Genomic DNA, 13,480 nt, shown 5'->3' on the forward strand with positions numbered 1-13,480 from the left:
TTGGAGTTGGTTGCTATTGGACATGACTAATCAAAATCTACTTAAAATACTGTTTTCTATGAGCAGGATATTTAAACCAGATAATGATAATGTCAATGTGGAAAAAGAGAGTTTTATCCTGTCAACATTTTATAGCATTAAAGTTGGGTTTTGAGTGCTCTATAAAAGTAATACTGTACTATTCAGTAGGTATAAATGATTCCTACACATTTCAAAGCCATCAAAATGCTATGTTGCTGACTAACTCCACAAAACAAGTAGTCACAAATCACTTAAGCATTCCTGTATGTCTAAAAAGCATCACAAAAATGTACGCAATTTAAACTAATAATCACTGATTTTTATTGACTCTCCTGTTCAAACATTTAGCATTCAAACTTCCTACATCATATGAGACTGAAATATGTATTTACACCAAGCTCTTGTACATAGCGTAGCCAACATAAAAATATCTCTTTTACAACACGCCATTCAGATCCATTATATGTTTTACTTCTACATTGTGATTAGTTGAAGCTAGTAGATTGATTAAGTTCTATTATATTAAACATTTTACATTTAGTTTAATAATTAAAAATAGCCTAATGGAGATGAAAGAGGAAATCAAAAACAAACACTATAGACAACAAATATTGATTCTAGTTTTCAAAGAAAAAATGGGCAATTCAGCAAAACACATTTCACATTTCACAGCAAAACACATATTTCACATTTCACTAATTCAGCATTACACATTTCACATTTCACTAATTCAGCATTACACATTTCACATTTCACTAATTCAGCATTACACATTTCACATTTCACTAATTCAGCATTACACATTTCACATTTCACAGCAAAACACATTTCACAAATTAGTAAGTACCTTTGAAGTTAATGAAACACAGCCACGTATTTGCAGTTCTCATTTGAATGTTTACGCCAGTAAACCTTGATCTCTCTCTGCTTGTTTTTACTGTTCATTTTCTAAATCAAATTTACTCAAAAGCCACTGAAAACAAGAGCAACATGCATCATTTCAATTTCCAATCATCTTTCCTATACCAATATTGCACTTTGAGAAGAAAAAAACCCACAAACACACTATTCATGACTTGCTTTTAGGCTGCTTTTGATTATTGAACACTGTTGTTACGTTACATAATGGTCTCGCCTTAATTCATTGTATTGTACTCAACCTGAGATCTTCAAACATATGCAGCACCCAGAATGTAGAATAGTCTAATGTTAAATGTGATACAACAGGGAACGCTGAACTTAAAAATATACACAATGTAATTTCTACACAGAACTGGAAAACAACAGAGGACTTCTGTGAAAGGAAAATTCCACCCCAAAACTATGTTTTGGTATTTGCTTCATTTGTCCATTGTTGACATAGTCCTAAACTATTTTTGTTGTCAGCAATCACATTTTCAAGATATGTCACATTCAAAATACAGAAATCAACCCTGTATGATGCATGTTGCATCATTAGATACAAAAAGCAGCATCATATGATACAAAATGAATCATATGGAGGATGATATCTGTATTTTGAAAGTTGAATATCTTGAAAACCTGATTGTTGATAAGCAAAATAATGTGGGACTATGTCAACAATGGGCTAATGAAACAAATACCAACAAATCCTTTTTGGATGGAGTTTTCCTTTAGGCTATTTGAAAAAAAAATAAGGACATGATTGTCTTCTTTTTATTGCCAATCTAATCTGAAAAACAAGAACACAAAATGGGATTATAAATAAATCAAACTGTTTTTAAATTAATTGGTTTCCATTTCAAATTCATTGTTTGCTCTCAGAAAACTAGAAGAAATTTGTTTTATCTCTCAGATTTGCATTTCAATGTATTACAGCAAAAAAATGTGTTTATACCTGAGACAGTGAGCTTAGTGGAACACTCTGCCCTGCCCAGGTTGTTCTCTGCGATGATTTTGTACTCTCCAGTGTCCTTGGGTCCAACCCTCAGTATAAGCATGGAGCAGACCCCACAGGTGTTGGAGATTAGGTAGTTGGTGTTGGTGTTGAGGCTGATATTATTACGGTACCATGTGACATGGGGTGTTGGATCCCCTCTGACAGCACAGCTCATGTAGCACTCATAACCTTGTGGTGCGGTGTGCATTTTCAACGGGACAAGGAACTTGGGAGGACGCTCTAGGTTGCAGGTCTTAGTCTCTGGCCTGTCCAGCACAAACCTTTCTGAAAACACAAACACAGAGACAACACGTACCTTGTTGAAGATTATAGTAGTTATTATACACATCCGAATTTGGCACATGGACAGAAATGAAAGCTGATGAAAGTGTAAATGTCCGCTCACCAGTTGCTGACCAAAAAAACATATATTTAATAAAGCTTTAGCATTATACAATAATGTTAAAAGCGTTATTAATAAAGATTACTTCTGGGAGGAGCAAACCATGAATGGACACTTCCCTTCATCTAACGGCCAAATGACAAGCCGGGGAGACTGGACCAGTCAGTGCCCAAGCTCTCAGTTATTGGGATTTTAATTTATTTTTATTTTTTATTTCACCTTTATTTAACCAGGTAGGCTAGTTGAGAACAAGTTCTCATTTGCAACTGCGACCTGGCCAAGATAAAGCATAGCAGTGTGAACAGACAACGACACAGAGTTTCACATGGAGTAAACAATAAACAATAAACAAGTCAATAACATAGTAGAAAATAAGATAATCTATATATATTGTGTGCAAAAGGTATGAGGAGGTAGGCAATAAATAGGCCATAGGAGTAAATTATTACAATTTAGCAGATTAACACTGGAGTGATAAATGAGCAGATGAACATGTGCAGGTAGTGGTGTGGTGTGCAAAAGAGCAGAAAGGTAAATAAAATAAAAACAGTATGGGGATGAGGTAGCCCAGGTCAATTGGATGGGTAGCCCAGGTCAATTGGATGGGCTATATACCGATGGACTATGTACAGCTGCAGCGATCAGTTAGCTGCTCAGATAGCAGATGTTTAAAGTTGGTGAGGGAGATAAAAGTCTCCAACTTCAGAGATTTTTGCAATTCGTTCCAGTCGCAGGCAGCAGAGAACTGGAAGGAAAGGCGGCCAAATTAGGTTTTGGCTTTAGGGATGATCTGTGAGATACACCTGCTGGAGCGCGTGCTACGGGTGGGTGTTGCCATCGTGACCAGTGAACTGAGATAAGGCGGAGCTTTACCTAGCATAGACTTGTAGATGACTTGTCAAACATGTAGCGAGGGCCAGCCGACTAGAGCATACAGGTCGCAGTGGTGGGTGGTATAAGGTGCTTTAGTAACAAAACGGATGGCAGTGTGATAAACTGCACCCAGTTTGCTGAGTAGAGTATTGGATTACCAACAAGTGACCCCACAAATGTCCAGCCTTTTTGTATGTTAAGCAGTAAAACCACTCTGATGCATTTCAAAGCACATGGACACTAAAAAAGACTGGCCCAAAATCCACAGCTTTTACAAACCTTTTTTGCCTGTGATTTCCCACTTTGGTGATTCTGAAGGTTGAGAAGAGCCCATGTCATTCTTGGCATAGACACGAAACTGGTACTCTCTGCCAGGCATGATGTTACAGGCTGTGAACTTGTTGTTAAAGATGTGGTCTGCCACTGTGTGCCACGTTCTCTTGCTTGAGTCACGTTTCGACACCAGGTAGTGCAGCCTGTCATCCCTCTTCTCATCAGGAGATGGTGACCAGGAGATGGTAACTGTGCCCGGTACGTTCTCATCTACCTCCACAGGACCTGGAGGTTTGGGCTCGTCTACATCGGACCACAAATAATTATGTGAAGAATGATTAACACTGGACCTCAGCTGCTTTCAACTTGGTTATTAACAGAACCACAGTCAGCCATGTTATCAGCATCTCACCTGTAACTCTGATCTCAATGCTGAATGTCTCCTGGCCAACGATATTCTTGACCATAATGGTATAGATTCCTGTATCTGAGCGCTCTGAAGAAGGAATCAAAAGTTGGGATGCCCCTTCAGCATTACTGATGGTAACCCGTTTGGACACAGGCATGCCATCCTTCATCCAGGTAACATCTGGCCAAGGGGAGGCCTGTGAAGAAAATCAGAATGTAGTCACTACATCTACATAACAATTTTATACAACTGGTGAATAATTATTTTTGGGTTCTCTCCATTTGTGTGACAGTGGATATTCTTTTAGACATAGAAATAAAAAAGACTATTTACACTGTACCTCAAAGTTCATGTTGAATCGTGCAGAATTCCCTGCTTGTACCACCATGAAACTCTTGACTTTTTGATCAGTGAATCTAGGCCTGACTGGATGATGCAGAAGCATAAGAACAACATTCACATTTTTTGTGTCTACACAGTCAAAGTTGGGGGGTGGGGGGGTGCTTGCAATCAAACTGGATCATCTCAATATGTTGATGCCAACAGGGATGTTTGAAATTCAAGGTCTTACCAGGGGGAGGCATAGCCAGGATGTAGTTGTCCAGCTCTTGCGGCTCCCCTTCTCCCCCGTCATTGGTGGCGATCACTCTCACCCAGTACATTGCCATTGACTTCATGCCTTTCACTGTGAAGGAGGTCATGGTGCTGGGGTTATTGTTACAGCGGTCCCACTCTGGACTTTCTGCTGGTCTAATCTCCACGAAGAATCCCTTGGCTTCATCCTCAACCCCCCGCTTTCTCCCTTGGTTTAGTCCAACCCAGGGACAAGGTGGTGTAGGTGGAGTCTGTCACCTTCAGGTCAATTACTTTACCGGGGGGCTCTGAAATTATACAGTGACATAGTAATAGGTCTCTTAAAGCTATGGATTCATTTGAAAGAATATCTGCGTACACAAAGTACCATTGAGTATGACCTACTTTTTGGATCCCTGGCAAACACAAACTCAGACGGAGTGCCAAATTCACCAGCTCCGGAGTTGTTGATAGCTGCCACACGGAATTCGTATTCCATACCCTCTATCACGTCCTTCACACCAAACTCCTTCTCTGTGGCACAAGCATACATACAAAACAATAGCGCAAGTTATGGGTGAAACTTTAATACTTCATGTATGGAAAAACATGTTTCCTGGTATTTGGAGATGAACAAGAAAAGAACAATACATTAAAACAGAAGTTGAAATGGTGAAACCTTTAATCTTATCATCTGCAGGATTGACAGGGCTCCAAAGATTGCTTCCCTTCTTGCGTTTCTCCATGTTATATCCCAGAATGTTGGTTCCTCCAGTGTTGGAAGGGGGATTCCATGTCAGAGTGATACAGTCCTTGAAGGCACTGACCACTTTGGGTGCAGAAGGGGGTCCAGCGTATGCTAAGTACAGAAATATGGTTTAGCGATTGAGATTTACAAAATAACACATAGTATCCTGAATCACCCTAAATGGACCTCAAATATCTATGCGCCCACCTTTTGTGCCAGCCTGGACATCCTCTGTCTCCATCAACTCACTGCTGCCCATCTCAGTGTCGGCCCTGATTTTGTAACAGTACCTCCTGCCATGGTCCACATCACTGTCCTTGTAGTGGGCCTCTGGACCGATCGGACCCAGCTTCTTCCAGGTGTTGCGGCCTATCTGTTGACGTTCCAGGATGTAGTTTAGTATCTTACAGCCACCATCATCCTTTGGGGACCTCCACTTCACCTCAATGGCATTTTGAGAGGCTTCAATAATCTCCAGAGGTCCCAAGGGAGGGGTGGGCTTGTCTGTGAAGAAACAGATGCAGCTTTTACTCTGTGCTATTTCTCTTAGCGTCATACAATTTCTTCCAGAACTTAAGGGGACAGTGCAATATTGAGACAATTTATCTACTTACCCAGAGTCAGATGAACTGATGGATACCATGTGTATGTCTCTGCATGCAGTATGAAGTTAAGAGTTAGATTTTGCGAGCCAATGCGAACTAGCTTTAACGCAATGACTGGAAGTCTGCTGGAACAGCTAACATGCTACCACCTACTTCATTCCTACTGGATGCAGAGAAGTAAAAATGGTATCCATGAGCTCTTTTAACTCTGGGTAATGAGATAAAGGGCTAAATCTTGCACTATCCCTTTAATTTATCACTTAAATATTGTAACTATTTTATTTATTATTAGATTTTATCTTGCATAGTTTGAAAAATAAAATTAGCCTAACTGACTTATAACAATCAGGTATTCACACCAAATCAAAGATAAGTTATTGCTTGGACCCAGAGAAAATAAATGTACCAGTTACAATGATCTTCGCAAAGGCCTCAACAGTTCCAAACTCATTTTTGAGTTTGAACTTGATTTCTCCAGTGTCTTTGCGCTGTAACTTGTTAAGAGTTAGTTGACTATAACCCTCTCCATGCTCTATCTTGATGTTTGTGTCTTCTGATAGCTCCTCGCCGTCATGGTACCATTGGATCTTCATTGGCTCCCGACCCACAAATGGTATCTTGAAAGTGGCTTTTTGACCTTTTTTAGTAATGATTGGGACAGTAAACTTTTTCAATTCCTCTGTGTCGAATCTAGGTGGATCTACAAAGAAAGGTACAATAATATAATGAGTGAATTTAAGAATGTTATTAAATATAATGAATGTAGTGCTAAGATTACATGCAAGATAAAAAAAGTTAAATAGATTTAGACCTTCAACAACAATCATGGCCTCTGTTTTACGCCCATCTGCCTCAAATTTGTATTTTCCAGCATAGTCCTCTGAGATTTTGCTGATTTTCAGGGATTGGAAGAATCCATCTTTAGACATGGTAAGAACATCATCGGGTTGAATCTGAACAGGAAAACACAATATTTAGACTGATATATCTCTTAAATCTTAAAACAACTAATATTAGCTCATAACACAAACACTAAAACGCTATATAAGGACTAAACTATATTAATACAAATAATATATAATAATAATATAACGTATTGGTGTTTTTCTATGGCCAGCATAATAATATGTATTGAAGTGGTGATTGGCTAAATTATACTGCAATGTAGATGCTCACCTCCTTTCCATTCAGGTACCATACCCCATCGACATTTTCCTTGCTCAGCTTACAGACAAGTTCGGCTGGGTCTCCCACTATGGCGGTGACGTCAGAAAGCCCAAGGTTGAAGTGAACGCCAGGGTCTGGAGGATTTACCAGATTTACAATTAGTGGTGGTTCTTAAATTGCAGCTCACCCTTATGTAATTACCTGCAGGGTGAGTGTTGGAATTCATATTAAGTAAAATAATTAAATTCGTTGCAATCTTTCTTTGTTATACAGTTCATGCATGTATTCATGGCACACAATACAGTCATCTTAGTGTACTGACTTACCTAAGCTCCGAGTCCTCAGAATCCTGAATCATACATTACTGTTTACATTTATTCAATTACATGTATTTTATTAAGCCAGTTTATCTATAAAATACATGTTCAAATGTAAATTGTGATGTTTTAATATAAATGATTTAAGAGGTGTGATGGATTAAAAACAGACAACGTTGAACTTCAGCGTAGTTGAAGAAATGTAGTTGAAGAAATGCAAAATGTCACTTCTACTTTGATTGTTTAAGCAAAATGTTGAAGATTGAGTTTTTCCATATTGTTAATTCAGGAATTTGTTGATGTGTTTTTAATTTCCGTTATATTCTCTTTCTGTTAGCCTGGGTATGGCATGAGTATTATTCTTCACTCTTGGCCTTCATTCTTGTTTACTGCCATAGCTCTTTGGTCAAGGTGATAATTGACAAGAGATATTCACATCTTCAGTGTACTGTGTGAAAAAAATGAAGCCATTCATTCTTGGCTATGACAATGGTTATGTGTCAGAGGTGCAGGTTGTTTTCATGTCACTTTCTAAAACATGAGGTTTTATCTTCCAGGCGTCTTCCAAAGCAAGAAGTCTTCATTTATCTTTGTTTCTCTTTCTAAAGCTTGAGCTCTTCTTATTTAAGTGATAATGTCCGAGAAGCCGGTGTTTGGAAGATATATTGGTACGTGTGCTCTTAGGCCTGAGACGAAGTCGAGGGCAATATCACTTTTATACAATGGGTTACCAACATATTCAAATAATGATTGAAATATTTTCTTCTTATATGTTCACATCACCTTCCAAACCATCAACTCCATTCTTATGTATTCACACTTCAATCTTCATATATTTTCATGAGTTGCTGACGTTTCATGTTCATTTTTATCTTCTTGAAATATGGTTTGTGTCTTCTGTGATCTTCTAACGTGATTATGTTTTAGTAATGAGACCACATTTCGGGGATTTATTTCCGTACTAGGTTACACAGGCAAGAATGTTTGTTAAGACAAACAAACTACGAACACAGATGCTTTTTAAACAAACTGTAGCACACACAAACACTAAGGCGGCGACATGGATGCAATTTTGTCATCCATCATTAATATGCCCTGCAAGAAAGTACTTGTAAACTACATGGTTTAATATAATTTAAAAGTTTCTATCAATTATGAAACATCTAGAATAAATGTAAATGTGCTGTATGATAATCAATGTCTATGTGAAGTATGGATTGTTAATCATTGTTAAAGCCACCCTTATTCAAGAACCCCATCATCCCAAAGGGTCGGGGATCTAATAAGTAAGGATTAAAACCCAGCATTATTCTGAATGATCACACGTTCTGTAAGCCCAGCCTCAAACCGGAAAAGTCATTTGTTTTATCAAATGACTTTGATCCTTGAAGGGTGCCTCCCATGCAGTAGTCAATGCAGTATCCATGATCTTACCAATGACCGTCTCCTGAAGAATTGGGCCAGGCCTTGTGCGGCCTGTGCGCTTGCCACGCTTAGCAGCTTCTGCTGGCTCGTTGGCCTCATCGGCACTTGAAGCCTCATCGCCACTTGCAGCCTCACCATTGTTGGCAGACGCACCACCGCTTGCTTGCCCGGCAGCACCAGCACCACCTCCGCTCTTTGCCTTTCTTTTTTGGACTTTGGCATCTTTGGCTGTGCCATTACTATTTGTCTTTCCTAGTAATGATTATTATAATCACTGTCAATCACTCATTGATTATTTGTCGACTATTGTTGGGTAAGGCATTTTAGATAACCCCAATTGTAACAGGAACAACAGCAATGACAACCACATCCACGATAACAAAAGCAACAATAGCAACATTCACAAAAACTATAACTTTAACACAGAAGGGGTGGTGAAGAATTCGGTTCCAATTCCTTATCCAATACAGTTCCAGAAACTAACAAACCTTACGTATCCATAACTACTCTGGTTAGTAGCTGGATGTAATTGACATTTTCCTCAAAATAAAAAACATTTTGAGGAAATATGAAGACAATATCCTTTTACCTATAACTTATTTTTGTTGTACTTGAATAAGTAACCTGGCGAATTCCTTCACCAGTCTATGTAATGAAAAGAGAGCCCCTTGCCTAGTGGTTAGAGCATTGGACAAGTAACCGAAAGGTTGCAAGATCGAATCCCCGAGCTGTCAAGGTAAAAACCTGTCGTTCTGCCCCTGAACAAGGCAGTTAACCCACTATTCCTTGGGCGTCATTGAAAATAACAATTTGTTCTTAACTGACTTGCCTAGTTAAATAAAGGTTGAAAAAAAGAGTCCCTTTTGCAAAAGCAAACATTCACAACTGGTCAACACAACGCACAAATAACATACAGATGAAACATCGAAGCACACACACGTGGCGTATAAAACACAAACATTAGGTCATATTTGTATTTCAAAGAGTCAACGGTAATTATGTACATGTTGCATTTTACGTAAAGATTAGTAAGAGGTATGTTAAACTGTGCTTGTTATTATTTGTTAAAATAAGAAGGCAGTTAATAATCAAAAGAAAAAAGATAACACCACCAACTCAGCACTTCCAGAGAAAGGTTCTCGAGCTCGACTTGGTTGGAAATCTTTCCCTACTAAGTATTTATCTGAGGTTCAGACACAAAGTGATGGATGCTCCTACTAGGGACAGTAATTGTTTGTTTGGACATTATTTTGACATGGTTGGTGACCTGCAATGTGTATGCATTTTTCAAACCACTTCATCAAGTTTGTCAATATATTGTTTAGAACAGTCCACTCTAAAGTAAACAAATAGGCCTATGAATTTATGAAAATGTATTTCAAATTATGATAATTAGTACATCATAATGTGGCAGATGTTATGTTTAACTACAGTGCCACAGATTTAGTCAATTATTTCTGATTACATATGAAGTCATAGAGTGTGGGATCTATTTTGGTTGACAGTTATGGCGTAAAATGGTTTTGTTTTTTATCTCCCTTGATATAATGTATATAAACTTCAATAACAAACGCATCATACATTTGAGGGTTAATATTAATCCTAAATGTCAGTGTAAATATTAGGTTTCGGATTTCTTTGAGTAAACAAAGACTTCCTTCATTTATCAGGCCGGCGTGCCAAAGTCATTTCCGACAAATGACTTTGATATTAAACCAACCTGTTTCCATGCATGTTCATCAACCTTCACAACATCTTACCAACAAACTCTTCCTTGAGCAGTGGGCCTTGCCTTGTGCGTTTCCCACGTTTCCCAGATTGCTCACTTGAGGCTTCCTCATCATCATCTATTGGTGATCATCAATTTCAAGTTGATGTCAAACAATTTCAATTGTATGTATTTACCTTGTGAATTTTTGTATTTACTTTAAAGGCAAACTTATTTGTAATGAAGTTGGTTTGCTAGCACATTAATATGATCAAATCTGACCATGTTCCATATACTGATGTTGATTTATAATAATTTAAACTACAATATGGCAAAATGTGCAAGCTAATCATATAATTAGATGTTGCGTATCCTTTGACAATAATATACAATACTAGTCAAACGTTTGGACACACCTACTCATTCAAGGGTTTTTCTTTATTTTTACTAATTTCTACATTATGGAATAATAGTGGAGACATCAAAACTGTGAAATAACACCGTATGGAATCATGTAGCAACCAAAAAAAGAGTTAAACAAATAAAATGTATTTTATATTTGAGATTCTTCAAAGTAGCAACCCTTTGCCTTGATGACAGCTTTGCACACTCTTGGAATTCTCTTAGCCTGCGTTATGAGTTAGTCACCTGGAATGCATTTCAATTAACAGGTGTGCCTTGTTTGTGGAATTTATTTCCTTCTTAATGCATTTGACCAATCAGTTATGTTGTGACAAGGTAAGGGTGGTATACAGAAGATAGCCCTATTTGGCAAAAGTCCATATCATGGCAAGAACAGCTGAAATAAGTAAAGAGAAGCGACAGTCCATCATTACTTTGACTGAACTTTATCTGGACAATTTCAAGAACTTTGAAAGTACAGTCACAAAAACCATCAAGCTCTATGATGAAACTGGCTCTCATGAGGACCGCTACAGGCAAGGAATACCCAGTTACCTCTGCTGCAGATGATAAGTTCATTAGAGTTACCAGCCTTAGAAATTGCCGCCCAAATAAATGCTTCACAGAGTCAAGCAACAGACACATCTCAACATCAACTGTTCAGAGGAGAATGCGTGAATCAGGCCTTCATGGTCAAATTGCTGCAAAGAAACCACTACTAAAGGACACCAATAGAAAGAAGAGACTGCTTGGACCAAGAAACACAAGCAATGGGCATGGTTGCGGTGGAAATCTGCGGTGGAAATCTGATTAGTCAAAATGTACGATTTTTGATTACAACCGCCATGTCTTTGTGAGACGCAGAGTAGGTGAACGGATGATCTCCGCATGTGTGGTTCCCACCGTGAAGCATGGAGGAGGAGGTTTGATGGTCTGGGGGTGCTTTGCTGGTGACACTGTCTGTGATTTATTTTGAATTCAAGGCACACTTAACCAGCATGGCTACCACATCATTCTGCAGTGATATGCCATCCCATCTGATTTGCGCTTAGTGGGACTATCATTTGTTTTTCAACAGGACAAAGACCCAACACACCTACAGGCTGTGTAAGCGCTATTTTACCAAGAAGGAGAGTGATGGAGGGCTGCATCGGATGACCTGGCCTCCACAATTACCTGACCACAACCCAATTGAGATGGTTTGGGATGAGTTGGACCACAGAGTGAAGGAAAAGCAGCCAACAAGTGCACAGCATATGTGGGAATTCTTTCAAGACTGTTGGAAAAGCATTCCAGGTGAAGCTCTATGATGAAACTGGCGCTCATAAGGACCGCCACAGGCAAGGAATACCCAGTTAGAATGCCAAGAGTGTGCAAAGCTGTCATCAAGGCAAAGGGTGGCTACTTTGAAGAATCTCAAATATAAAATATATTTCGATTTGTTTAACTTTTTTGATGCTCAGCATAATCCTACAATGTAGAAAATAGTAAAACTAAAGAAAAACCCTTGAATGAATAGGTGTGTTCAAACTTCTGACTGGTACTGTATGTCAGTTGTTACATACATGGATGTAGTTTCTTACTGCAAGTGGATGCTATTGTCTTGGCTGATAAGGTATTCTAATGTTTTATAAGCAGTATAATAACAAATACAATTGCAAACACAATTAAGGTAACAAAAATAGTGATAGCATGATTACGAAAGAGGGATTACAATAACAGTATGGGATGCAAAAACAGAAGGGAGAAAAAGCGATAACAAAAAACTATTTCAAAATGGATGCACACAAAAACAAGTATCTTAGATGGTTTTTATCTTAGTTGACTTGTCAGGGGTGTGTGTCCTTTACTTGTGTTTTTTTATGGTAGGTACTTCTTAAAGGGATACTTTGGGATTTTGGCAATGAGGCCCTGTATCTACTTCCGCAGATAAACTCTTGGATACCATTTTTATGTCTCTGCATGCAGTTTGAAGGAAGTTGCTAACTAGCGCTAGCACAATGGATATTTTTTTAACATTATTCTTTTTTTTACATTTAACCTTTATTTAACTAAGAAAGTCAGTTAATTAAGAATAAATTCTTATTTTACAATGACAGCCTACACCGGGCAAACCAGGACAACGCTGGGCCAATTATGCACCTTTCTATGGGACTCCCAATCACAGCCAGTTTTCATACAGCCTGGATTTGAACTAGGGTGACTGTAGTGGCCCCTGTAGCACTGAGATGCAGCGCCTTACACCGCTGCGCCACTCGGGAAAGGCTCGCATAAGCTCGCATAGGCTCTAACTTCCTTCCTACTGGACACAGAGACAGAAACGTGGTATCCACAAATTCATCTCTCAGGTGAAATTCGTAAAGTTCCTAATATCCAAAATCCAGAAGTATTCATTTAAGTAGTGCTTTTAGGGGTTACCTTACCTAAATTAATCATCTATGGTCAATCAGTGACTTCAATTACAATCTGATGTTAATGACCTTGAGACAGTCATCCCAGTCATAGAAATATGACATCTGGGTGAACTATACTTAGTGTAGTAGATATAATCTATGGGTCAGTTTCCCAGAACTAAAAATCATGCTTAATGGAGAATCTCCATTGAATGTTTTATTTGTCGAAATCTGTGTCCGGGAAACTGGCCACAATGTCTTCC

The 13,480-nt window shown here is 38.6% G+C and overlaps 1 protein-coding gene across 1 annotated transcript in view; it reads right to left on the reverse strand.

The window, feature by feature from the left end:
* Positions 1-318: 318 nt before the first annotated feature.
* LOC124003605 (immunoglobulin-like and fibronectin type III domain-containing protein 1) overlaps positions 319-13,480 on the reverse strand; it is a 36,006-nt gene continuing 22,844 nt past the window's right edge. Inside the window, 13 exon segments of the mRNA XM_046312005.1 lie at positions 319-1,714; positions 1,880-2,206; positions 3,477-3,773; positions 3,883-4,075; positions 4,220-4,305; positions 4,451-4,676; positions 4,678-4,760; positions 4,858-4,986; positions 5,132-5,311; positions 5,408-5,704; positions 6,212-6,505; positions 6,617-6,758; positions 6,982-7,106. Coding sequence (XP_046167961.1) covers positions 1,710-1,714; positions 1,880-2,206; positions 3,477-3,773; positions 3,883-4,075; positions 4,220-4,305; positions 4,451-4,676; positions 4,678-4,760; positions 4,858-4,986; positions 5,132-5,311; positions 5,408-5,704; positions 6,212-6,505; positions 6,617-6,758; positions 6,982-7,106 — 2,384 coding nt within the window. The 3' untranslated portion in view covers positions 319-1,709.

Source organism: Oncorhynchus gorbuscha, linkage group LG18 (assembly GCF_021184085.1).
Source record: "Oncorhynchus gorbuscha isolate QuinsamMale2020 ecotype Even-year linkage group LG18, OgorEven_v1.0, whole genome shotgun sequence".
Lineage (NCBI taxonomy): Eukaryota > Metazoa > Chordata > Actinopteri > Salmoniformes > Salmonidae > Oncorhynchus > Oncorhynchus gorbuscha.